Here is a 24,506-nt window from a genome sequence, read left to right on the forward strand (position 1 = left end):
AATTATGTCAGTAATGTTAATGCTACTTTTTCACCTGTGTGATTTTTGTGTTGGGCAGGTTCCGAATGTGCCAACACAAGTTCCTGTACCTGACACGTACTGGCGAATAAAAGTGATTCTGATTCTGAGTAAGTTAATCGTATCATAATTAGATATTTTAAATAAAACCTATCGATTAAGGTAAAGGCTTAAACAGGTAACTCGTGAACTGAAAATGTTACGCACTGACGATTTACTTATTTAAAAAAATTATCATTGATGTGATTCAAAACTGTAAAATTCTTAACATTAAACAGGGGTTTAAATGAAAGAAAAGTCATGATCAAAGATTAAAGCAAAAAAGTCTCATCAAGCAGAGTGGCGCAGCGGAAGCGTGCTGGGCCCATAACCCAGAGGTCGATGGATCGAAACCATCCTCTGCTAACTGTTATTTTTTTTCCCCCACAGAAAAATAAAAATAAACTTCGCTCTATTAACAGATGTTAGAATAAATGACATCGTCTTCTGAATTATGAATTTCAGCTGTGAATTTAATACATAAACTGACTGTGAGATTGTGCTACCTAAAACAGATAAAAACATAAATGGTAATGTTCACTAATATATACTGCATATTTGGTGTTTGGATATATCACACCTTTTTGTGCAGTTTGATCTAGGTTATCCTTCCTACAGAAAAAGTTAAGTAGTTAAGAAAATTACCAAAAATTTCAAAAGTGGAGCTTTTAACTTACATAAAATAGTAATATTTTCATATTTTAATGCAAATTACAAGAAGTGGTATAATTTCTCATTGGGGGGGTCCGTAATATAATAGTAACTATATGTTTGTTTTACAACTATGGTAGTTAAGCATTAATACATATTTCTACTATTTGTCTTTTATGTCATGAAAATGTCAAACACGGGTACTATTCAAAATGCACAAATGTAATTGCGGAAACAAGTTCTGTCTACTGTACTGAGCCGTTAGCTTCTCTAAGCTTCAATTATTTTTGTAAGCAATCAAAAACACTCATATTGCACATCAATATTTCCCCTAAATATTGATCTCTGTTGATTTTAAATGATTACACGAAAAAACTCAAGATTAAACAATATATAACTTTTATTACACCTTCCTTCATGTTTGCTCCTTTTTCGAAATAAGGTTTCTTACGTAGACAATAGGACTGCTCGGTTACACAAGCTGCCGTACAGCTCACCGACAATTTTACTGTCTTCACGCGTTTATGATGAAGTCTGATGTCATCATAAAGCGCCGGAAAAGTGGTGAGAGTGGGCCATGTGACAGTATGCTCTATTGCAGTTTAAACCTTGTGACTAGAAGCAGCAAAAAAGGTATTAAGTTAATGAAAACCTGAAAACGGAGTTTGTGGTACAAAGAAGATAGGAAATCTTGAGGGAGGAAGTCAAATTTGACCTGGCCCAAGTGATGTTCAGTGTAATATATTTAGTAGTTTACGTCATCTGAATGTTTATTTTAAAGAGATTTCTATTCTTCAATTGTACATCTTCTGTGCTCCTTCGAATTCCTTACCCTGTTGGCAATAAAAAAACGTGCTTTTACAGCGTATGGAGTAAAAACTCTGATTTAATCCAGCCTTGGTGCCAAATCAGATCAAGTATGTCATTGAATACGGCAGCAACCGAGAGAAGGGGTTCGAAAAAAGCTAATCAACGCAAAGACATTTTGAGGCACATAAAGTCTAGAGAACAGCGGAAAAACGCGGACCTCCACGGACCTGCTACTGTTTATGTACAAGTTGTGGGAGCAGGGAGTCGAGACAATGGGGCTTCGTTGTACGTGTTTTCCGAGTACAACAGGTAAGAAAACTACATTTCTGTCTCGAATATGAAATGAGCCTATATTGCAAATTCCACCGACTTTTATTTAACTGTGAACATCTTCATTCCTCTGTAGTTCCGGGAGTTTTGCTTTTATCATACATTAAAATGTTTGCTGTTATGACTTAGCAGGTATGGACAGCGAGGGTGGGACAATCGAACATATGTTTGTTTGAAATTCTAAAACATTACCATCTGTTAATTTTTTGTAGGTATCTCTTCAACTGTGGAGAAGGAACACAGCGATTAATGCAGGAACACAAGTAAGTGCCAAGTTTATTAGTCCAGGTGTAGTATTTGTCAATTAAATATTGGACTAATTTGGAACTGCTGTACTTTGCTTTTCTTGCAGGCTGAAAGCAGCCCGTTTGGACAACATTTTTCTAACAAGAATGAGTTGGCAGAATGTTGGAGGACTGGCAGGTGAGAAGCTGCTGAGAAAAGTTTACATTCACCAGCTATTACCAGGAGTCCACATGTATTTGAGACTTGTATTTCTCTGGATTCTCTGGTTTCCCCCCACAGTCCAAAGATATATTAGTAGGTTAATTGGGAAGATAGGCCCCCCTGATGTGTCTGTGTGCCTTGTGATAGATTGGAATGTTGCTTTCCAGGAGAGGTTTTGGCTCTCTTTCAACCCTGAATTGGAAAAAGCAGTTAGAAAATGGATAAATGCATAGCAAACAATTAAGAAAAAGGAGAAAAAATCATTTCCACTTTTAAATAAATAGTTGAAAATAAAAACTCCTCAGAAAAAAGTTTTAGTCCCCTTGGATTTATAGGGTTAGGGGTAGGCTTTCAACTTTGAATTTGTACTTAAGTCATTTTAGGTATTGTGTGCTGAAAATAATCTTTATAAGACTTTGGTAACACTTTGTAAAAACTGAAATAATGTCTTTAATTTTTGAAGGGGCAATATAATACGCTATGTTTACAGAATGCTGCTTATTGTCGTTGTCATGCTGTTTGTGTACTATTTGTTTTGGTGTGGAGGTTACTGCTGCAGCCTCACAATTCTTGGGTCTAGCGATGGATTTTGGACTGGGGTGTGGAATTTGCCTCTTTCTCCCTAACCATTTGGGCTTTTGATTGGTGTTGTGGTTCCTTCCCACCTCCCAAAGACATGCTATTTGTTATATTGGCATCTCTGAATTGTGTCTGTGTGCCAAGGGAAGGAGTGGTGTTCTGTCCAGGGTGTTATCTCTATTTCATGATAGGCTTCAGGTTGCTGTGGCTCTGGCCAGGATTAAGTGGATTTATGAAAATGGATAAATGGAAAAATACAAGGCTGGTCACATATCAGATGATATAAATCGTTTTATCTTGTTGCTAGCTTGTTTATTATCTCATGCAACCTTTTTCTGGAAGGATTCCAGGGAGTCAGCTTCAACCACAGTTGAAGAGAGTATTACAGGCATACACAGTTTTCTGTAAAGAAAGGTCTTGTTTTCAGTCCATTGAAATTCGTTTACTTGGGGCCTCCTGTAAAAGAGCATAGATTTACATTTGATGCACAAATGACTGTACAGTAAAATTAAATCTATGCATTTTCTAACCACATTATCTTACACAGGGTTGCAGGTCTCCTGGCAAATAATGGGATCAAAGCAGAATAAACCTTGGACAGGATGCCAGGCCATTGCAGGTCACACTCAGGCACAAACACACACACACTCAACCAAGGCCAGTTTTCCCAGAAGCCAGTGAACCTACCAGTATGTCTTTGGACTGTGGGGAAAAAACCAAAGCACCCGCAGACAACCCATGTAAACACGGGGAGAACATACTCCATGCAGATAGTACCCCAGGAATGAAGCCCTGGATTCAATTGCTGCAAGGAAGCAATGGAAACCACTGCACCACCAGGCCACTCATAAACTTATTCTGTGTTATTATATTTAATTGCTGGACTAATTGATTGACCTCAAAATGCACCAGCAGCAAACCCTGGAAAAAACAACAAAAAAGGGAGTGCATCTTATGATTTTATTTCTGTACTTTTATGGTTTTGAGTACAAATCACATGTGTGCCACTGCTTTTGTGCCCTTAAGCAAGATATGTTTCTCAGTAAACTCTCAGGTGTATAAACTGATAGAAATATCGGTTGCTTTGGATAAATATGTCAAAAATAACAACATTGTTTATTGAGCCTTTGTTTTTTTGTGTGTAGGGATGATATTAACACTGAAAGATACTGGGGTCCCTCAGTGTGTGCTTTCTGGACCGCCGCAGTTGGTGAGTAAAGCTTTTCACAGTTGAGAATGTTGTAGAATTCTTACAATTAACAATTCATTCTATTTATCTGGTCAGCAATACTCTTTTTTTCTTACAAAATATAAGTATATGCATTATTTTGCTGTCTTAGTTATGTGTGTTTTGCCAAGTATGAATGTTTCTCTTTTCTCATATTACTCCAACCCTCCACTGGCAATGGACACATCTGATTGAAAACTGTAGTTGTCACTTTCCATTCTGTTCCTTGTTATCTTCTGTCTCTTCCCTCCCTGCACTCTTCTCGCCTTCTCTGCTCCTCCATCTCCATCAGACTTTGCTTTTCCTCTTCATTCTCCCTCTTTCACAGTCAGTTCACTCACCACTTTGTTCCTGCCTGCTTTAATGAACTGCTTGGATTCTGACCACGTTTTAGAACTTGCTCAAGACTCATGTTTAGATAGTTCCAATGATCTCTCAACTGCATTCCTCAAGTAAATATTAATATTCAAATTGTTCATTCTCAAACTGATAATATGCTGCCTGACTATAAAGATGGAATATATACCAAGCGGGTGTCTACATTACTCTTACAAATCCATCCTTAGTTTGCTCTTCCACCTAGTTAGACTTAATTTTTTTTGCTATCTGTATTTGCTATTTGTTATCTTACATGCTTGATTGTTGCTAGTACAGTATAATTTTCATTTATATTGTGTATCAGGCACCGTGTATCAGAATATTTGCTAAGCAAAAACAAATTTGTACTGCATGTCTCAATTTGCAAATGTCTTAGTTATTTATACCTACTGTAGGTCTCTCACAATTAAACAAACCCTTTTTTAAAATTTGGTACCTTTAGTTATTATGTGTAAAAAGCCCAGTTTGGGTTTTAATGCTCAGTGCTTTAATACAATCTACATTACTGATACATAGTAGTTGAAGCTCTTTGATGTGCCGTCTCTTAGAGTTCTATACCACAGTATCATAAAAGAATTGTTTTTCGCATCATTTGGCGCCATCTAGTGGAGTTGTGTTGCTACTACAAATCCTTAATGAATTAGTCTCTGATATACAGCATACTATACTTTGCTTTTGCTGACTATTTCAATTTTCATCATATTTAAGGAGAAATATGTGAATGCCATTCGTGTATTTTCCGGACCATTGGAAGAAATCAAATTAGGTACAGTGCATATTTAGTTAAACATAGAATTATTTGTTTTATTTATATGTTTTATGTTTGTGTAAACCATGCTTCCTCTTTTCTGTTCCCACTGAGATTCTCTTCTCTATTCAAGACTATGAGGATTTAATGATTTTAGTCTATTAACAAAGTGCTGGAAATACTTCTGTTTGCTCTTCTCTGAACTGATTCCAGAGCTTTTTTGTTACGCCATGACCTAAATAGTATACAGTTTTCTTTCTTATTCTTTTATTTAAAATCGACTTAACTCTTTTAGAGACAAATTAAGTATATTTATGTTGGTGCAGATTTAAGATTTAAGTCTTCATTATGGTTTTGCAAATTATGGATTACTAGTATAGTACATTTAAATATACATAAATAAAATTGTTCTACAATTAAATGTTTTGTATTCCCAGCTGTACGACCCTACACAGAACCAGAATACTCTGATGAAACAATGACTGTTCATCAGGTACCTATATTTGGTAAGTATGAGTCGCAAGTCATAAAATTAGTATTAAAGACATTTTTGTCTGATTTTTTTTTGTTGTGTATGGTTCTGCTTGATCCACTCCACTGTTTCCTGAGGTTTTTCTGCTGTACCTAGAATTATAATAGGAATGAGTTTAATAAAATTTCTAAATTTCTAACCATTCCACATTCTCACACATTTAAAAATGTATAGCTATGTGGCATCTCAGTTCTTCTGTACTTTGTGCGGCTCTCTGTATGAAGGGGACATGTTTGACATTTGAACAAGTAAGGGTTTATTCCATGCTGAAAAGAAACAACATTTCAGCTGTTGAGCCTTCTTTAGGTGCGACAGATGTTTGACATGTCTTTTTTAAACTTCCATAAAGCCAAACTAAAGCCAGACAAAAGGAAGCATTCTCCCAGTCCGGAGAGAGGCAGCCCCAGTTGCTCTTCTCCGCCACGCCCTCCGCGGGCTGAACGCTGGAAACCGGGTGGCTTGGAGGAAATCCCGACTGAGCGAATGATGGGGAGGAGTCACAGTCCAGGTGAACTGCCCTGAGAGTCATTAGCACATGTCAGTTTATTAAAGGGGAGCAGAAATCCTAATTTCTCAGACTGGTTATTAGATCTTGGTTACAAAATAAATTGATGTCCTAGTAAAATCTGACAAATTACAAATTAAGCACAAAATCGTGAACTTTGTGAAAGCGCTCTTAAGTTGCTGTATTGTTGCAAACCCCTGGCCACTGGCGAGAGCAAGATTTCCCACGAATTGCGACATGATGCGAGTACATGATAACAAGTAAGGGTTGTTAACAAGTAAGGCCACAGAAATGTTCCAAGATCATCTGCATGCAGAATTAACAAGTATGAAGTATTTATCTGCAAAATATATCTTGCAGTTGAGAAGAGTATTTCTGTTGGATTAAAAGAGATGTAGCCTAATTACATTGTAAACAAGCAGGCTTGTGAATACATTACAGAACATGGCACTGTGCATACCTGGAAATTATGTCTATTTTGTGATGTGAATTGAAGGTTTTACATGGTACTGTGTACATTTTGTTTTTATTGTGGTCAGAAATGCTCTCATCTTTCTAACTTGTTGCAGTTCCTCTTTAAAGAACAATGCTTTGGAAAGGTGTTAAGCAGTCTGTGCTTTGTTAACTGTTTGCTCAAAAGTTAAACGCTGGTGTCTTCTTTACCTTAACCTTATCCCAACTGTATTGGCATTGCAGCAGATCTGCTGAAGGTGGGGAGGATAAATACCCTGCTGCTTTTACTGTGAATGATTTAGAAGTTCTTGAAATTGGTATTAAGTGGTTTTACTCAGTGCCTTGTGTCATGCAGGTGGAAGTTCCAAAACAACAAGAGATCCTTCTTTGGTTGTTGCTTTTGTTTGTAAGGTAAGGGTGAAAAAATCTCCAATGAAAATTAAAGATTTTTTAATCCTAAAAATTTAAATTGCTCTGCAGGGAAGATATCTCATTTGCTACTAGGTAATTGCAGGAGTCATTGCTCCTAATGACTGTTTTTCATATTTAAAAAGATTTGTCTTAATCTTTCTTAATCTTTAGTTAATATTTCTATTTGCAGCTTCATCCAAAAAAGGGGAATTTCCTGGTGTTTAAAGCCAAAGAACTTGGATTACCAGTGTAAGTGGCTTATAAGGTTTATATTTCTGCCCCTTTCTTAATTTTATCAAAGCCTAGATGTGATGTTTTTTCTACCTTCCATTTTTTTTAGAGGTACAGCAGCTATAGGCCCCATCATCGCAGCCCTTAAGGATGGGAAAAGTGTAAACTATGAAGGGAAAGAGGTACTTACGGATTTACATAAATATTATTGAAGTACTGAAGCTTTCAAACTTAATCATCTTTTGTTTTCTTGTGCATTAAAATTCTCCTGCACAGGGTTCCTCAGCAGATCAGCCAGGTTGCTGTCTCAGAGTGCAGCAGTTCACAGTTGAACTCTGTGGCCCAGACATTGCTAATTTAATCCCTGTTCTTATCACTACCTGATTGTGACTGACATTTCCCAAAGTTGTGATGCACAGTTGAATGAGTGTCACTTGGATTGGTTTGGTATTAGCAGGCCGGAGCTCTGTTGGCTTTTGGTGCAACAGTGACTCTTGTGAATTGTTGGATGCCTGTGGTGATGTAATTGAGAGATATGCCACTACTGTAGTAATGGCAGTTCTTACTATCCTGTCAGGCGCTATGGAATCTATAACATGTCAGTGGATGAATGACTCTGGTGTTATATGTGTCAGAGGACATATCTCATTCATTGCCAAGCAGTTACAGGACTCAATAACAGAGAGCTGAGTGTTAAAATAATTCGTCAATCTAAATTGGAGGGATATACAAAAATTGCTGCATGATGTCAGTAGTTGGTTTTGAAAGACATGAGAACTAGATGTGAATTCTAATCAGAATTTGTTATACATATTTTTAAATGTATAATTCAGTTCTGAAATGTATAATTGATTTTTTATCTGCTTTTCTGACTCAGCTGAAAGTAAAAGAATCTCAAAATGCTTTCACTGTTGGTTTTTCACTTTTTCCTCGCTTTGTAATATAGATTAAGCCTGACGAGGTATGCACTCCTAGAGACCCTGGTCCAGTCTTCATTGTGGTGGAGTGTCCATCTGAAGAATTTATTGATCCAATCAGTACCAATCCACAACTGAACAGGTAACATCTGAGGATGTGGTTCTTCCTCTTTTTTCTGATTTTTTTTTTGCTGTTTTCCAGCATGTGCGATTCACCAAATTACAGGTGAAGTGAATATTTCAGTAAGACAAACCAGGTGCATTTGCTGGCAGTCATGTTTTCAGTGAAATTGCAAAAAAATGAAGCCTGTTTTAAGTTATGTTGGCAACTCATTTAACAAGCTGGCTCTACAGTGATGCATTTGTAAGTGCAGAGGACCGTTATTTAATCAAATATTTTATTCCCAGGGAGGTAGTTGGTTGTTTTAGTGATTTACAGTTCATGAGGCATTCTACCCTTCAGTGAGATTCTGAACATTACATTTTAGACATGGATTTCTGTGGTGGGGATCAATATTTCAAAGATTTTTTTAGACCATGAGGAGAAACACCAGCAAGGCTGAATATGTAAATTATTACTGAAGGTGAGTAATGTAAGGGCTTCCAAATTTATTCATACTCACAATGAAATTAGAACAATAATAAATGTGTATACGAGATTTACAGATTGACTTGCTATAAAACATTCTAGAAATAGTATATTGCAGCATTGCACAGATGAAAGTATTTTTTTCCTCGATAATAAGAAGTTTACAATTCACGAGGGTCACATTTATTCACATTTAGTATCATTTTGTAAATACTCTTCTGGTATGGATTTCACTGTTAAAGTGCCTCCTGTAATGTGCTCTGAATGTATGCCCTTCTTAGTAGGAATTTCTGACCATTCCTTCAGGCAGAATTTGCTCTAGGTCCCTCATACCCTTTGGTTTCTGTTTGGCAACTGTTTTCTTGTGTTTTAGCCACATATATTAAATTGGATTGAGATCTGAAGATTGAGTGAAGTCAGGAACATTCATGCATTTCTATACATTTAGATATGTCTTTTGTTAAATTCAATGTTAAACTTAAGGCAATTGTCAAGAATGTTAATTTCTGGTCAAATGTGAGCTTCTTGGGAACAAGGAAACCTGTTTTTTAGCCAAAATGTCTTGGTACTTGTTGGAGTTAATGATTCTCTGTTTTAACAGGGAATGTTGGACACATAGATGCAAAACCATACCAAAATATATTAGCCCATAGGTTCCACCACCATATTCCTTTGAGGACACAAATGTTATCTCAACATGATCTTCACCTTTTTATGCTAAATGATGATGCTGATGAGCATGTCCAAAAGCTTAGTGTTGTTTCATCTGACCTTAAGACATACTTCCAATTATACTATATAGAAGCAGTTGGCAAATTTCACCTACAGATGCCAGTTTGTGTTGGAGATCTTCAGCTGTTTCCTTTGCATTTATGGTTGCCTTCTGAATCACTTGTCTCACAGCCTGAGGTGGCAAGATATACACTTGAAAATTCCTAGATATGTTGCCACTATATCAGTTGCTTTGAATTTATTACTAATGTATGCAAAATGGTATACAGAAAATTGTATACTTTTTGTGTTTACCTTTGCAATCGTCCTCAAACTTGTAGGTCAATAACCATTTTCTTTCTTCAGAAAGCTTCACTATGATGGTACATGCTGCTCTTAAATGTATTTCAAATGTTACATCCTTTTACACCCAGTGAATATTGGAAACCTTTGGAGACAGATGTGTAGTTCTGGAGTTTTCAGTTGCACTTCCAAAGAGCAAAATGCAGATATTTGTTGGTTTTTTTAACTAAATGTTTTATCACGTTATGCAAAAATTTAACTGTCATGTTTTCCAGAATACAGTAATGAAAAATATGACTTTGTGCTGTGCAATGCTGTTTTGATTAAAAAAGTAAACTTTTAAGAAAAGATTTTTCTTAATGAAGACATTAATTCAGAACTCATTCTGTTGCATTTTTATACATATTTCATTGGTGGCTTGAATAAATCTGTAGAACATTATACACTGTATACATTTTTATAGCCTTAAGATTAAAGCTGTGAAAGATGTTGTCCAGTATCAGACAAGTGTATTATAATCTGCACCTCATACATATATTCAGAAATATAATTGTTTCCAGCCCCCTGAAGAGTTTTCTTAATATTAGTTCTAAATTAATATGAATTCTTATGAATCCATTGTGGTATTTTTTCAAAGGTGAAAAGTATCACATCCCTACTTACTGTAGATATAATCACATTTTTCTTAAATGTTTTAATCAAAACTGCTGTGGGCTGATATAAATTATGGTAAAAATTAATTGGTATGAAGGAGTAATCATGTTTATTTTCAGGTATCAGTGCAATGGAACAGAAGGCTCTCCATCATTGGTAGTTCATATTACTCCAGAATCTGTTTTGGATACAGACACCTATAAGACATGGATGGAAAGGTACAGTAAGCAGAACCAGCCCATTACATTTACTGTGTAGTTTGAGTTCCAAGTGTTAGAAACTAGAGTAGCTTTATGTTTTGACAGAGACCTGGAATTTAGTAATGATAAAGGAGTTTTTTTCCTAAGTCCTTAAAGTTGAATTTTAGGAGTATTTTCAGGTGTTACGTTTAAAAATCATTAAAAAACACATTTAGGAAAAGTGTAAATTTTGAGCAACTTATTGGGTAGCTGCGTCAGCATGCATAGTCTGCAAAGGAACAAGTAATAGGTTTATTCCATGCTGAAAAGAGAAGAGAGGAAACAATGTTTCGGCTGTGAAGTCTTCTTTAGGTCACTAATTATACTTGTTACTTTGGTCATATTGATATGCAAATTATATCAGCTACGGTATCTTTGCTAGTTCTAGATATGACTTTTCAGAGTTCGCCAAACAACCATGTAGTGTAAGATGTGCACCAGGGTGCAGTACAATCTAGGATACATTCCAGGAAGCATTCCAATACACAACAGCATTATGCACTAGAGAGTGCCTTGACCACGATGCATGAAGTGTGAAGTGTGCTTTATGTTTCATTTATGCTTTATGTGTATGCTCCATTTGTATGTTTTTATTTTCCAAAATCATTGCATACTTTGTGCAGTATTCATGATGGAGTTGTTTAAGTGAGCTAACTGATTTTTAAAAATCCCTGTATATTGAAAGGGCAATACAGTATCATTATTTTTTTTTACTTCAACCAGTTATTGCAACCGATCAAACTGTAAAGAAATGCAGGTTTTCTAAAGGATTTAATTATAAAGATTGGTGAAATGTAATAAAAGCCGTGGACATGAAAGCATTTTCTGTGGGGTGTGCAGTAACTTGCAAAATATCTTTTCTTTTGTTTTGTCAGGTTTGGCCCGACAACGGAGCATCTAATTTTAAATGAACAGGTGAACACAGTTCACAACATTCGGAGCCACAAGATTCAGACTCAGCTCAATTTAATTCACCCAGAGATATTTCCAACACTAAAAAATTACACCACAAAGGTATGCTCGTGTGTGTTGCAGGACGTCATTTTGCTAAGAAGTAAAAAAATAAAAATAATTACTAGAAATTATTACTTTGTTTTTTAGCAGTATCTCAGCATTGTTAATTTATAATGAATAAATGTTGAATATATCTTGTGAAACACAGCATGTGACAACTATGCATGTCGTGGTTCATTGCTCTATGACACACTTTTCATGTCTCTGTTAATGCTCTTGAATAATTGTGCAACCACCCACAACTTGAAAGCCATTAAATCTGTGAAATGTTTAAGACAGAAATCAAAATGAATTAACAAACCACCAATTCTGTGTCCTACTAAAGCATCTGTATTTAAGAAATACTCTCGTTTAGAAATACAGATTTCTCTAATTCTGAGTTTCAGAACATATGCTGTAATGATAATTGTGAAGTGTTTGCTACTGTAGTTGTGCATCTGTAAGTCATGTATTTCCAGATACAGTAAAGGCATTTCCAGTTCACAAATAGCATCCTCATAGACCTAATCTCAATCTTCTTGTTAATTGAACTATTTTTAATTCCTCATGTAAAACCGGGCACAGGTATACAGATTTATAATATTGATTATGCATTGAATACATTTTCAGGTGTGTTCTGTGTATAAAAATATAGATCGGATTTCATAGCTTTCAAGTAGTTAAATATAGATTTCAATTAAGCAAAAGTGTAGTGAAAGAGATTGTTACACCAATATCTGTTTAACATGCCTGCTGTATAATGTCAACAGTGTACAGTTTATACTGGCTGGGTATTGCTTACAACTGCAAGGCTGCTTCCAAATGTTATAATTATCGAGTCAACAGTTAAAAGGGCTGTTTCACAATGGAAATATCTTTTAACTGCTCAATGATTTTTTGAAGGACAAACAAGCTGTGTTACATGTCCCTAATGTCAGAGGGGAGTGTCTGCTTAAATTCCAGCTGAGACCCAAGACCGAGTGGCAAAGGTCAGTTGTTCTACTTAATACTAACATGCACACATTTGCATACTTTATCAGCACAAGATAAAATTAAGCATGTAGAGTAAAATAGAAATAGCAAAGTCATTGAAGCTTTTGGACTCATTTTTTTAATCCACATTAAGCACACAAGTACATGGGCACAAATACTCTTAAAACGGCACAGATTGGATATTCAGTTTATTGGCCTGAATATTTCAGAATCGCTACATTTAAAGACTTTCAAATGACCACAGCCCCATGGTCATTACAAGAACAGTAACAGTTTCTTGTAGAAAATGTTAACCAGAATTTTTTTATTTTATTTGAGCTAATTATGTCCATTGGGATGTACAGTTGAATCAAAGAAAAGTTTTTAAACAGATTGATATTACTTGCATTGAGATTGTACTTTTCATGTCCCCCCACTCTATCCTAATATCCTCATACTGCTTTTCACTCTGTGGACATTCTACTCATTCTGCTTTCCCATTTGGCTATGGCCCTGATTGCTTCATTTAAAGACATCACAATTCTTTTTGATTCATTCAGGATTTCAAAATTGCAAGATGCTTCATAATCTTAGTTCAAATGGTTTGTATGCATGACATACATCACAAGACACAAAGCGTTATGCATTTTTTCTTTTATTTTTTATTACTGCATATGTTGCAATCCCAAGATTTTTTCTAATGCAAGACCTGTCTTAACGCCTTTTGTTTGGTTGTGGTAAATCATACATGTCTATCTTTTTAAGTGGTGAATTTGATCAGGTGGCTGTCTTGAATTATTTTTAATTGCACACAGCAGTATCCTCAGTGAGGACCCTCATAGATGCTGAAGATTTGATTTCTTCTTGTTTTCTTCCACAGAGATGCAATTTCTTTGTGTGACTACGCAGAGTTTATTAAAGAAGCATCAGAGCTTCCTGGTTTTCTTAAAGAAGTAGAGGAGTGTAAAAAATCTCTGTCCACAGATGCCTCAGATTTATCTGGTAAGAAACATTCAAAGAAACAACTTTTGATGGACAGTATTCAAATGTGGCATGAAGTTGTAATGTGCTTTTTGACAGACAAATTTATTTTTAAAAAAATTCAATCCAGAATCCAGGATTCACATATAAATTTAGCATCTCAGGCAAACTCTCTCCAATGACTTAACTTTGAAATTTTTTCAAATAGATGATTGGAAGCACATTGGAATTATTTATAATTTGAGAGTTTAATTAATAAGAATAGTAAAAAATACTGTATTCATTGAAGCTAAAATTAATTGTTGTAAATGAAACAAGTTACTTAGTTTTAGAAATATTTGTATTTGTTTTTAATATCACTGTGTATAACATTAAGGTAGAAGTAATCTTGCTCTTACATTTTTAACGCTCAGTGTAAATAAACTGCATTGATAGTTCATTGACCACATAAGTAACTCAGATGTTACTGTAATGTATCTTAAAAATATACTGTTGTCAATAAGAAGTAAAATTCCCTTTTGAAGATTTTGTGGATTGCTTTTAAAATCATTGAACGATTTAAATTATTATTGTAACAACTTCAGAAGTCTGATTACAAAGTAATTTACTTGTCACTGTGCATGGCAATGCCTTTGAGAGACTGACATTTGCATTGTTACTATTGCATAGTTAAATTCAATTAAATTTTCAGATGAAATTTTTCACATTTTGCTAAAATTATATTGTTTTATTTTTTCAACCAAGACATAAAGTGATTATTTTGTAATAAGGGATTTTGAAAAAGCAGGCCTGCGATATTTTTTAAGGTTTAAGGAAGACTCAGTCTCAACCTGATTAATTTAAATACTAAGAGGTCTGATATGAAAATTAAAGTCTTAATAAATAATGCCACAAGACCATATATTTAGTACAGTGCCTTCAGGTTTGTCTTTATTGTCTTGGTACTTATTGTGGCTTATTTTCCAGGTAGAGCTGAGAGGTACCCAGAGGTAGTCTTTCTGGGCACTGGATCTGCTCTTCCTATGAAGATTAGGAATGTCAGTGCAACTCTGCTGAACATTAGGTAATTACAAGAGTGATTTGTACTCTGCTTTCCCAAAGCCAGGATTTTCATGATAGTTTTTCCATTATGAAAATTTAATTCTTCAAATTAATTTTCACAAAGCTGGATAATGGTAAGAAAGGAGCTATTAATTTATAATTTATAGGACTTTTTAGGCGCTGTCTATAAGATGAAAACACGTTGGTTAGTAATAACTGAATTTAAAGAGACTGATTCGGGTATGGGAAGTCACAAAATAAAATAGCCCTTCTTCACTTAAAGATACACATTAAAGATAATGTAGTTGCTGATTAATTCCACAGTTTTCTCAAAAATCTAGTTTTTGGCTCATTAAATACATTTACCATTATTTGAAATAGATTTGCATCTACAAATATACCCAGTTCTTTGCTGATGGAAGTGTTAAATACTAATTTTGAGGTTCAAGACAGCAAAGTGTCCTGTATGCATACAACCTAAAGTGTACAGGAAAAGTTTTTATTTTGTAAAGTATTATTTTTCCTTTATGTAAAAATGATTTAATGCTCTAGGTAACACAAAAAGAGTCATGGTTAGGGTTCTGGAGTCATGGTTCACATGGGTTCGAATCCCAGATTGTACTCTTGAGTAACATCATTCAGACTGCTCTAGTAAGCGAGCATTTGTTCTCAGTTGACTTACCTTGTAAAAGGAAAAACTAAATATGGTACTCAAGGCATATTGAAGTGAGTGACAGAAATTGTTTTTGTGTGTTTGAACGTACTGTATATGTTGGTCTTATCTAGCCCTACTCAGTGTGTCCTGCTGGATTGTGGGGAAGGTACTTTTGGACAGCTGTGTCGTCACTATGGCAACAGTGTTGACGAAGTTCTGTGCAACTTATCAACGATCTTCATTTCACACATGCATGCAGATCACCACACAGTACGTAGACCATCTTTCTCTTCAAGGATAAAGTGACTGGCTCTCTTTGAATGTGAGAGAGGTTTTACAGTGTTATTTTAATTCATATTAATTGTGCAATAGAACAACTAAGAACAGTTACTGTAAATGTTTTATTATTCAAAACCTTTTAATTTCTGTTGCTTTGACTTTAACAGTATTGATATGACTCATTAAATGAAGAAAGTAAAGGTGTATATGTAACAGATAATTATAATTAGGCTTTAAGTGCACACATTAACATAGCAAAACATTTGCCTTTGTAAACTCAGTGTTTAATCTGATTTTGACAAGTTAATTTGGTTCTGTTTGGATAGTGTAGTGGGGGCTCACTCATTTAAAGCTAAGCCTGATACTTATATTAGTACAAAAGAGATGATTATTTAATCAAATGCTTGCTTTTTGTGAATATGTAATTTAAAAGCAACTTAATGCTTCACAGCTGAGCAATTTTTTAGCAAACTATATATATATATTATAAATTAAGTACTCAGATGTGTTGGATTGTTAAAACGTTAAAAATAATTTCTTTAATCCTAAACCATTTAAATTAAAAGGCTGTTTTATTGCACAGTTTTTCTCCTCTGAAGCACAAAATGTATCAAATTCAGTGAAGATTATGTAAATGTTCTGTCTTTCAGGGATTATTGAATTTGCTTTTACAGAGGGAGAGAGCTTTGGTAAGCATACCATATACCTGTCTGGTAAAAAATCCCCAGTATTTTGATAAGGGACTGGTAGAGGAGCAGATTAGGTTAGGTTGCTTTCAGAAGTGAACTGAGACAGACATAATTCTTACTTGTTTTTAAAGGTGAACTGCAATGCTATTTTTATTTTGGGGGGTTAGAAACAATCAGCATTGATGAGTCCATTTCAACCCACAATAAAATAAAAATGTAGACAGTAACAGGTAAACCATTTAGTTCACATCACATAATAGACAAATTTCCAGGTATGTGCAGTGCCATGTGCTGTTATTCAGAGCAAGGCAACAAAACATCCAGTGAAGTGATGTGGCCTTATTACATTGTAAACAAGCAGGCTCGTTAATACATCTCTTTTAATCCAATAGAAATGTTGCTCTTGACTTCAAGATGGCTTTGCAGACAAATACTACGTACTTATTAACTCTGTATGCAGATCACTTTGGAATATATCTGCTGCACAACCTGTACTTATTTGCTCGCACATCACATTTCATGACTAGTGACTAGTGAGCAGGAAGGGCCACTTCACATCACAATTTGCTTAAATTCTCACTCTCTCCCATGGAGAGTCCTGAGGTTTGCTACAAAATGGAGACCACACAGTACTTTCATACTTCCACACAGTTCATGATTTTGTGCTTAGTTCAAAATTAGTAAAATTTTGCGACATCTTTGTTAATTTGTTTTGTTACTGTGATTTAAAGGGTCTGAGAAATTGGGACTGCAGTTTCCCTTTCAATTCTAGTTTTCCTATTCTTGCTTTGTTTTAATAAGTAAGGCAATTTTATATATCCTGAAAAACTTGTATATGTTTTTCCTTTTGTGTAAATACAGCTCAATGTTTACAATCTAATCTAAAATTATATGGCCACTTAAAGTAGAACAAGGCACATACAAACTGTGTATCAACAGTAAATGTCTACAAGTATAAAATTGTTCAAAACTGAATTAATGACTAGCTTAGGCCTCAGGTCTTATTTTTGTTTTAATATATCTTGATTGTTGCATTCATATTTTTCAGGTGATAGTGCTTTTGAGTAATTTCAGTCTTTTTTTGCCATTTTTAAGCTGTCTAATTTTTCTCTGCCTGTTGCTTCTAAACTTTATATTGCCTAAATGTGATCATTATAATAAATTGTTCAGTAGGCTTTAAGCAGTAGTTGGTTAATGCACATTTAGAAGCAAACAGCCTAAAGCCTGAATGTTTGACTGTAATTAATATTTATATAAGCAGATAAAATACAATTTTATGTTAATGGAAACCAGAATGCTGGGCCCGGTTTGGAACTTTGTGGTCATTATTCTGCGTAATCTACAAGTATTATTAGGAGCATTAAAGGAAGTATATTCTTTCCCTCTGATGCATTTTTCAAAAGAAATATTTAATGAGTGTTCTAAATAAACATCTTTGCCTTCTTTCAGAATTCTGTTGGTAGACCATTTACCCCCATTTATCTGGTGGCTCCCATTCAGATTATGATATGGCTCAACCAATATCATGACCACTGCCAGGAGATTCTCAGCCACATCAAGTAAGCAAAACATTTAGATACTTCAAATGAGTTTCCCTAATTCATTTTTCCCTGTTTATATCCTGCAAGTATTTCCATTTTATGCGTCATTGAATTTTTTCCTCAATGTAATTAGTCTGTAGTTGTACCACCAAAATGTGAAATGACTGGACAAATGTGAATGAAAGGATATCACATGGGGGAGTATTTCTGAATTAGGACATGATTTATGAAAGGATTTGGTTGGATGTGCAATTATCAACACCCACTAAGCTTTGAGAAATATTTTCGCAATGCATATTGGATGGAATTGTTACTTAACATGCCAAATAGTAACCTAAGCCAGGGCTTCCCAATTTTGGTTATTTCTGGTTTCTGGTTTGAATTATGTTTTGTCTGAGCTTTTAGTGAAACCCTTAATTGATAGAATGCATATGAACTATTTAATAGCATATAATACTTATACCTATTGGTATTTAGCTGCATTTCATTAGTGTCTTAAAGTCTCCTAAGTTTGAGTTGAAATGGAAGAAAAAATTTTAAGGCTCCAATCAAATAAATTCATAGTTCATTTAAGTGAAAAGCTTGACTGAAACAAAAACCAGTAGGTGTGGAGGTCCCCAAGATTGGGTTCGGGAGCCCTTGATATCGTAAAGTGGTGAAAATAGTTTAATAATATAATCTGCTCTCCGTGACAGTGGTGTATAATCTGAAAACAACATTGAACAAAAAGCAATTTAAAACTGTGTTAAAAATATAAGCATCGGGTATCAAAGTGCTTTTCATAAGCTCTGACAACATACAGTATCTGCTGTTTTATGATACAAGTCTAAAATACAGTGGAAATACAAGCCTTACCTGTCTTTCCTTCAGCATTATCCCCACGCAGTTACTTGTTGAGGGAGCCGAGGTGACCAAATCCAGAACCAAGTCTTTCATTCATGCCCTGCACAAGATGTCCGATTTGGAGAAGGTATGGATACTTAAGGGAAAAAACTGATTAACTGTAGTTAGAACACAATAGGACACAGAATCTGCCAATAAAACATACCTTTTTAACATCGGGTTAGGGCACAATGCAGCATTAGGAATATGCAGTTAATTGGGTAAGTTATTTCATGAGAAATATAGACTGTATGTGTAGACCGACCTGCTTTGTATTACTTACCTTCACATTACCAAATGGTAGAAGGAAAATCGTTAATGGAATTGGTAAAAGTTGTGCTAATAGGTTACTTCTCTTGTTCAGGAGCGTGTAATATTGAGACAGTAAACTGAACAGTTTACTGAGGTAACTGACAACCTTTGTGTTTCTTCTTTTGTGATTTTAGTTCCAGACCTGCATGGTTCATCACTGTAAGAATGCCTTTGCCTGTTCCCTCACACATCTGTCTGGGTGGCAGGTAGTCTTTTCTGGGGACACAATGCCATGCGAGGACCTGGTGCAAATGGGTTTGTATTTCAGCCTCTGTTGTGCATGTGTATCTAGACAAAAAAACATGTAAAGTTAAGTGTTAATTATACACTTACATGCAAAGACTTTTTTAACCATTATATAATTTTTCTTTTTTATTAAAAATAAGAAATCTTTGATTTATGTTAAACAAGATCACTCAACACCTTGCATAATCATTCTAATGAGAAATGAACTCTCTGAAATTCACTTTAAATTAGTGGCTTTGTTTCAAGCAGCATATTGAACCATGCAGAATATAATATAAAGTGATGTTTCACACTGATCAAAAACTTTGCTAGTATTAATTACAATCTTGTGCATAATCTTAATCTGGAGCACTTGGAATACTCTGAAATTTAATTAAATTCATATGTTGCTTTCTGTAGGTTCATTTTCATAAATATATATATTTTTAAAACATTGTCAAATTTCAAACTATTTTAGAATTATATATGTCTTTCTGCCAAATAACTACAACTTTTTGAGTGGAAATACATTCTCAATCTTTTTGCTTTTTTGAGATCTTTCTGTAATGCAAAAAAACAATCATAAGCCTTAAATATTAATTGTGTATAAGCAAATCTATAAACAATTACGTACGTTTTACACAAATCAGTTTTTATTTTAAAAACTGGTTAAAGAACATGTATTCTAAGATGTAAAAATTAAATCTCTTTACGTGAGTTGTAAACCATACGATTTTGTGCTAAGACTTTATCCACCTTTTCCAGTCTTGCTATTTAGTGTTTCATCAGTCATTCCTTCGTGTCTGAAAATCCTAAATCCTGCTAATCTTTGTTGACAGATGAAGCTTCACTGGTTTTATTTTTTAATTGTCTTCCACTGTTGGATAAACCTGAAGAATTTAATTTCAGTTCATTATGTCTGCTGGCAATTAAGGTCTGGTTAATCCTTACTATAAGCACGGTAATGTAAACAGACTGCTTTTGCTGACTAGCCTGCTTTGTTATTATATGAGGGGGATGAGGCAAAAACTGTTTCTGCAAAAAAGTTGCACTTTTAGAGGGGAGTTGCATCAGTTGTTAGCCACGGTGTCTGTAAAATCTTGGTCTTATTGTTGTATTTCAAAGGAAAGAATGCAACTTTACTTATTCATGAAGCTACACTAGAGGATGGAATGGAAGATGAGGCTGTTGAAAAGAGACACAGGTAAGTAATGTCTACAAAGGTGAAGAAGCTGAAAGTGGACATTTTGAATACTGTACAGATGTAAAATTCTAAAAATATCTGACTTCGTTTCTGTAGCAGTAAGTCAAGATGAAGATATTAAAAATATGGCATTACTTTAGCATGCAGCATGACACTTATTGGACGAATCAAGAAGATTTCTAGTTTGTATTAAAAAACAGTTTTTTTGATGTAGTATTAGTTTACTGTAAATATTCCATTGATTCTCTTTCTGCATGTACAGTATTGACATTATGGGCAGACAGAAAAAAGTGGGTTAGTAATGCAAATTATGCATTATAACTAACTGTGTAAAAGTGAAATGTGACCTAATATATATTATGCTGCTAATGTATATTATGCAACCAATTATCTTGTCATTGGTTGTCAGGTGACCTATTAGAAAATTCCAAACTGATATTGGTATATCAGACTTGTATAAGGAAACACCTACAGAATGCCAAGCAGTGACGTTTTTATAGGGTGACCTCGGGAAAACTAAAATACACAGCCATAAGGCAATAAGTGTTTTATTTGTACAATGTGTAACTCCAAAGATCACAAAAATGCATGTCTCTTTCTGAGCTCTTGCTAAACTACTTCAGTGGTGCTCTGTAATTCTACTAGGTAGCTGTGTCAGCATGCGTCATCTGCAAAGGAACAGGTAAAGGTTTGTTCCATGCTAAAAGGAAAAGAGACGCAACGTTTCTTTTGAAAATCTCTTGAATTTTGGTTGCATAACAAACCCAGACTGTGTAGTGTTATATTTTGTATGTTTTTATAGTCATGTGTTTTCAGAGTTTCATCTGTTCTAACTATAGAAGCAAAACATTTGTTTTACAGTACTACCTCACAAGCTATTGGGATTGGAATGAAAATGAATGCAGAGTTCATCATGCTGAACCACTTCAGTCAGAGATATGCAAAAATCCCCCTCTTTAGTTCAGATTTCAATGAAAAGGTTGGAATATCTTTTGATCACATGAAGGTGAGTATAGGTTTACAGTGGGGTGATGGCCGTATTGCTGAATCAATGTGGCTGTTTCTCACAGATAACTATTAATTTAATCTGTATACAAACAGGGATATGTTTTTTTTTTAATGTAATTGTCATCATTGATCTCATTACAAGCTAAAAACAGGACAGTGAACTTTGTAGTTCTTATTGTATTCACTGCTGAAGGTGGTTCATATATGAGCATGAGAATGACATTTTACAATTTTAAACCTTTACAAGAAGAAGAAAAGATGTGAGTGTGTCTACGTCTGTGTGTGCCCTGTGATGGACTCGCAACCAGTCCAGGGTGTATCCCGCCTTGCACCCTTTGCTTGCTGGGATAGGTTCCAGCTCCCCATCAGCCCTTAAGTGGATGAAGTAGTTTCAAATTGGATGCATGGCATTAATGTTTAAAAATAATTTTAGTAATATTTTTAATATTATGATCTATATTTGTATTAGATCTTTTAAGAAGTATAATTTGTTTTTAATAAAATAGCACTTTCCCATATTAAATATTAATTTCATGTACTGTGTGTTCACTGAGAAAAATCACTATTCATGATCTGAAATATATAGAACAATTCTGCAACTTTTCACTTAGTATTTGAAAAAATAACAATTCTTTTATTATCTTTAAACAATTTTTACGTCTATTTCGATACTCCCAACAATTTACTGGAGATGCAAACAAAAAATGTTGTGCCTTCAAAAACATTCTTTTTGAAACCTAGATTATTTCCTGTGGAATGTGTAGTACTGATCTTCAGTATCTATTTGTTTCTGTTAAAATACATTTGTACAGCTGTAAGAAACAATCCATGTGACACAATCTTGCTCAAGGGTACAATATTAGTGTTCCACCAGGGATTAGAAACCACAACCTTCATGTTGCAAGTTCATAACACTAACTATTAATACATTGTGCAGCAGATTGAGGTCTCTGGCATAAAATAGGAAGTGCAAGTAAAGAATATAGAGTGCATGAACTGAAAGTTTCTAGATCACAAAACTTTATTATAAAAAAACATAAGTTCTATTACCTGCATAATTGGATGACACTGACTTTTTAAAATGTCAAAAATAAAGTCAAACAATAGCCAGAAAATTATTAGGGCATTCAGTGTTATAACTGTCACATTCTCATCTTGCAAGAAAGCATTCCTACACTCTGGTTGTGTGAAATGGTTGTGTCCTTCTCGAATGTTGTTTCATCTACACTTGTTCCCACTGGAAAGGCAGCAAGTGAGGTCCCAGGATCTGATCAAAGCAATACCATGCAGTCTGGTTGCAATCAATCATTACAGGTGGAGTTCAGTAACAACTACTGTAGAAGCTCTTGCCCAGACAGTCGTGTTACGACTTCCTCATGGATTTTGATACAAAATAGTGTCTTATTCTGCATGTCTGGGTCTCCCTCATTAATATTCATCACTGTGGAATACATGAAACCTTCAGTGCTGTTTCCTTCATTTCTTCATTAACATTCACTAACTTAAATCACCTTATTTGCACCCCAATCAACTCTCTGTTAAGGGTGATTGAGGGCGTATACAAAAAAGTCATTCAAGTGCGTTGTGATCAGTCATGACCGGTCAATTAATAAAAATGGTGCCAAAACATTTAACAGTACAGTACCTATAATTTTAGCAAAAACCGTGATCATGTATCATTATGACTTGATGTAATGATCTAATTGCAGTATAATAATCATTGTGTCCATTTTAGATACGATTTGGTGACTTTGGAGCCATACCGAGACTTGTGCCACCGTTGAAAGCACTCTTTGCAGAGGAGATTGAGGAAATGGTAGAAAGACGGGGAAAACGGGAACTGAAACAGATGAAAGAAGCCAGTTTGGAGTGTCTGCACTCTGGCCAGCTTAACGTCGAAGAGATGGGGGGTCTTGCAGTATCAGGAGAGACAAGCAAAAGAGCACAGAGCTCCCCCGTGGGTGGCAGTAAACGAGAGCCAGAAGAGGAAAGGCAGGACGTGGGAAGCAAAAGACTGAAAGCTAGCTAAGAAGACAAGGAAAGGTGTCCAGTTTATTTAAAAAGAAAAATGTAAGCTACTATAATTAAGAATTTAATTTTTTAATATCGGATATTTGTGAGCTTGAAGTTCCAAGAACATTTACACATGAAATGATGCTGTATAACTAATAGTAGCAAAAGCTTTAATTTTGTGAAAGTGCTTTTATTGCTGTTAATAAAGTTAATTTATTTTGCCATCTTACTTTTTGTTTAAATCCTCTCCTTTTCTAGTTTAAACCATTTTTTAAAACAGTTTAAAAAAAACTGACATTTATTTAAAGACGAGCAGCATGGCAAGAAAGATTTAACTCTAAATGTAGCTTACATTGCAAATAATGGACTGTATGAATGTGTAAATTATTCAGCAAGATCTTTGCAAGAAATGTTTTTGGAGTTAAAAAGTTATTGAGGTGTTAAGCTTGTATATTATGTTAAGAGGTGTCAAGACTTCATTTTCACACTGTGTCAACAAAACACTGTTAATGTCTTGTGGAAATAAAAATGGGCAAAAAGAAATACACACACAAAGCTCAACCACGGGTGTCCTAATTTGGTTTGAATACATCTCTACTGCAGATTCATGTGTTGATTTCTGTGGGAACCATGTTTTCAATAGAAGCTTGGATATTAAGAGCATAAGAAAGATTACAAATGAGAGGAGGTCATTTGCCCTATTTTGCTCATTTGGCTGCTAGAGATTTATTTATCAAAGGATCTTTTCCAGCCCCATTTTTTCAGTATCCCATGCAATCTGATTCAACAGCATGGATGGCAGTTCTACACCACAACAACCATTTATTAAGAAGTGTTTGCATTTCTAGCCTTAAATCCTCTTCTTAGCTTCTTCTTTTGTCATTCAATCTTTGTTTCAGGAAAGGTCCTGAAGTATTCATTTGTGTTGACTATGCTTG

The 24,506-nt window shown here is 34.9% G+C and overlaps 1 protein-coding gene across 1 annotated transcript; it reads left to right on the forward strand.

The window, feature by feature from the left end:
• Positions 1 to 1,255: 1,255 nt before the first annotated feature.
• elac2 (elaC ribonuclease Z 2) lies at positions 1,256 to 24,123 on the forward strand. The gene is made up of 24 exons (XM_088599616.1): positions 1,256 to 1,827; positions 2,061 to 2,111; positions 2,201 to 2,271; positions 4,020 to 4,084; positions 5,189 to 5,246; positions 5,666 to 5,734; positions 6,110 to 6,268; positions 7,074 to 7,129; positions 7,320 to 7,378; positions 7,470 to 7,542; positions 8,307 to 8,419; positions 10,654 to 10,752; positions 11,649 to 11,787; positions 12,670 to 12,755; positions 13,619 to 13,740; positions 14,686 to 14,782; positions 15,547 to 15,685; positions 16,345 to 16,383; positions 17,833 to 17,942; positions 18,795 to 18,894; positions 19,253 to 19,373; positions 20,469 to 20,547; positions 21,409 to 21,553; positions 23,291 to 24,123. Exons 1-24 carry the CDS (start codon positions 1,475 to 1,477, stop codon positions 23,582 to 23,584), a joined length of 2,697 nt encoding a protein of 898 aa, XP_088455742.1. The 5' UTR covers positions 1,256 to 1,474; the 3' UTR covers positions 23,585 to 24,123.
• The last annotated feature ends 383 nt before the right edge of the window (positions 24,124 to 24,506 follow it).

Source organism: Lepisosteus platostomus, chromosome 11, assembly GCF_059453375.1.
Source record: "Lepisosteus platostomus isolate fLepPlt1 chromosome 11, fLepPlt1.hap1, whole genome shotgun sequence".
NCBI classification, from domain to species: Eukaryota; Metazoa; Chordata; class Actinopteri; order Semionotiformes; family Lepisosteidae; genus Lepisosteus; species Lepisosteus platostomus.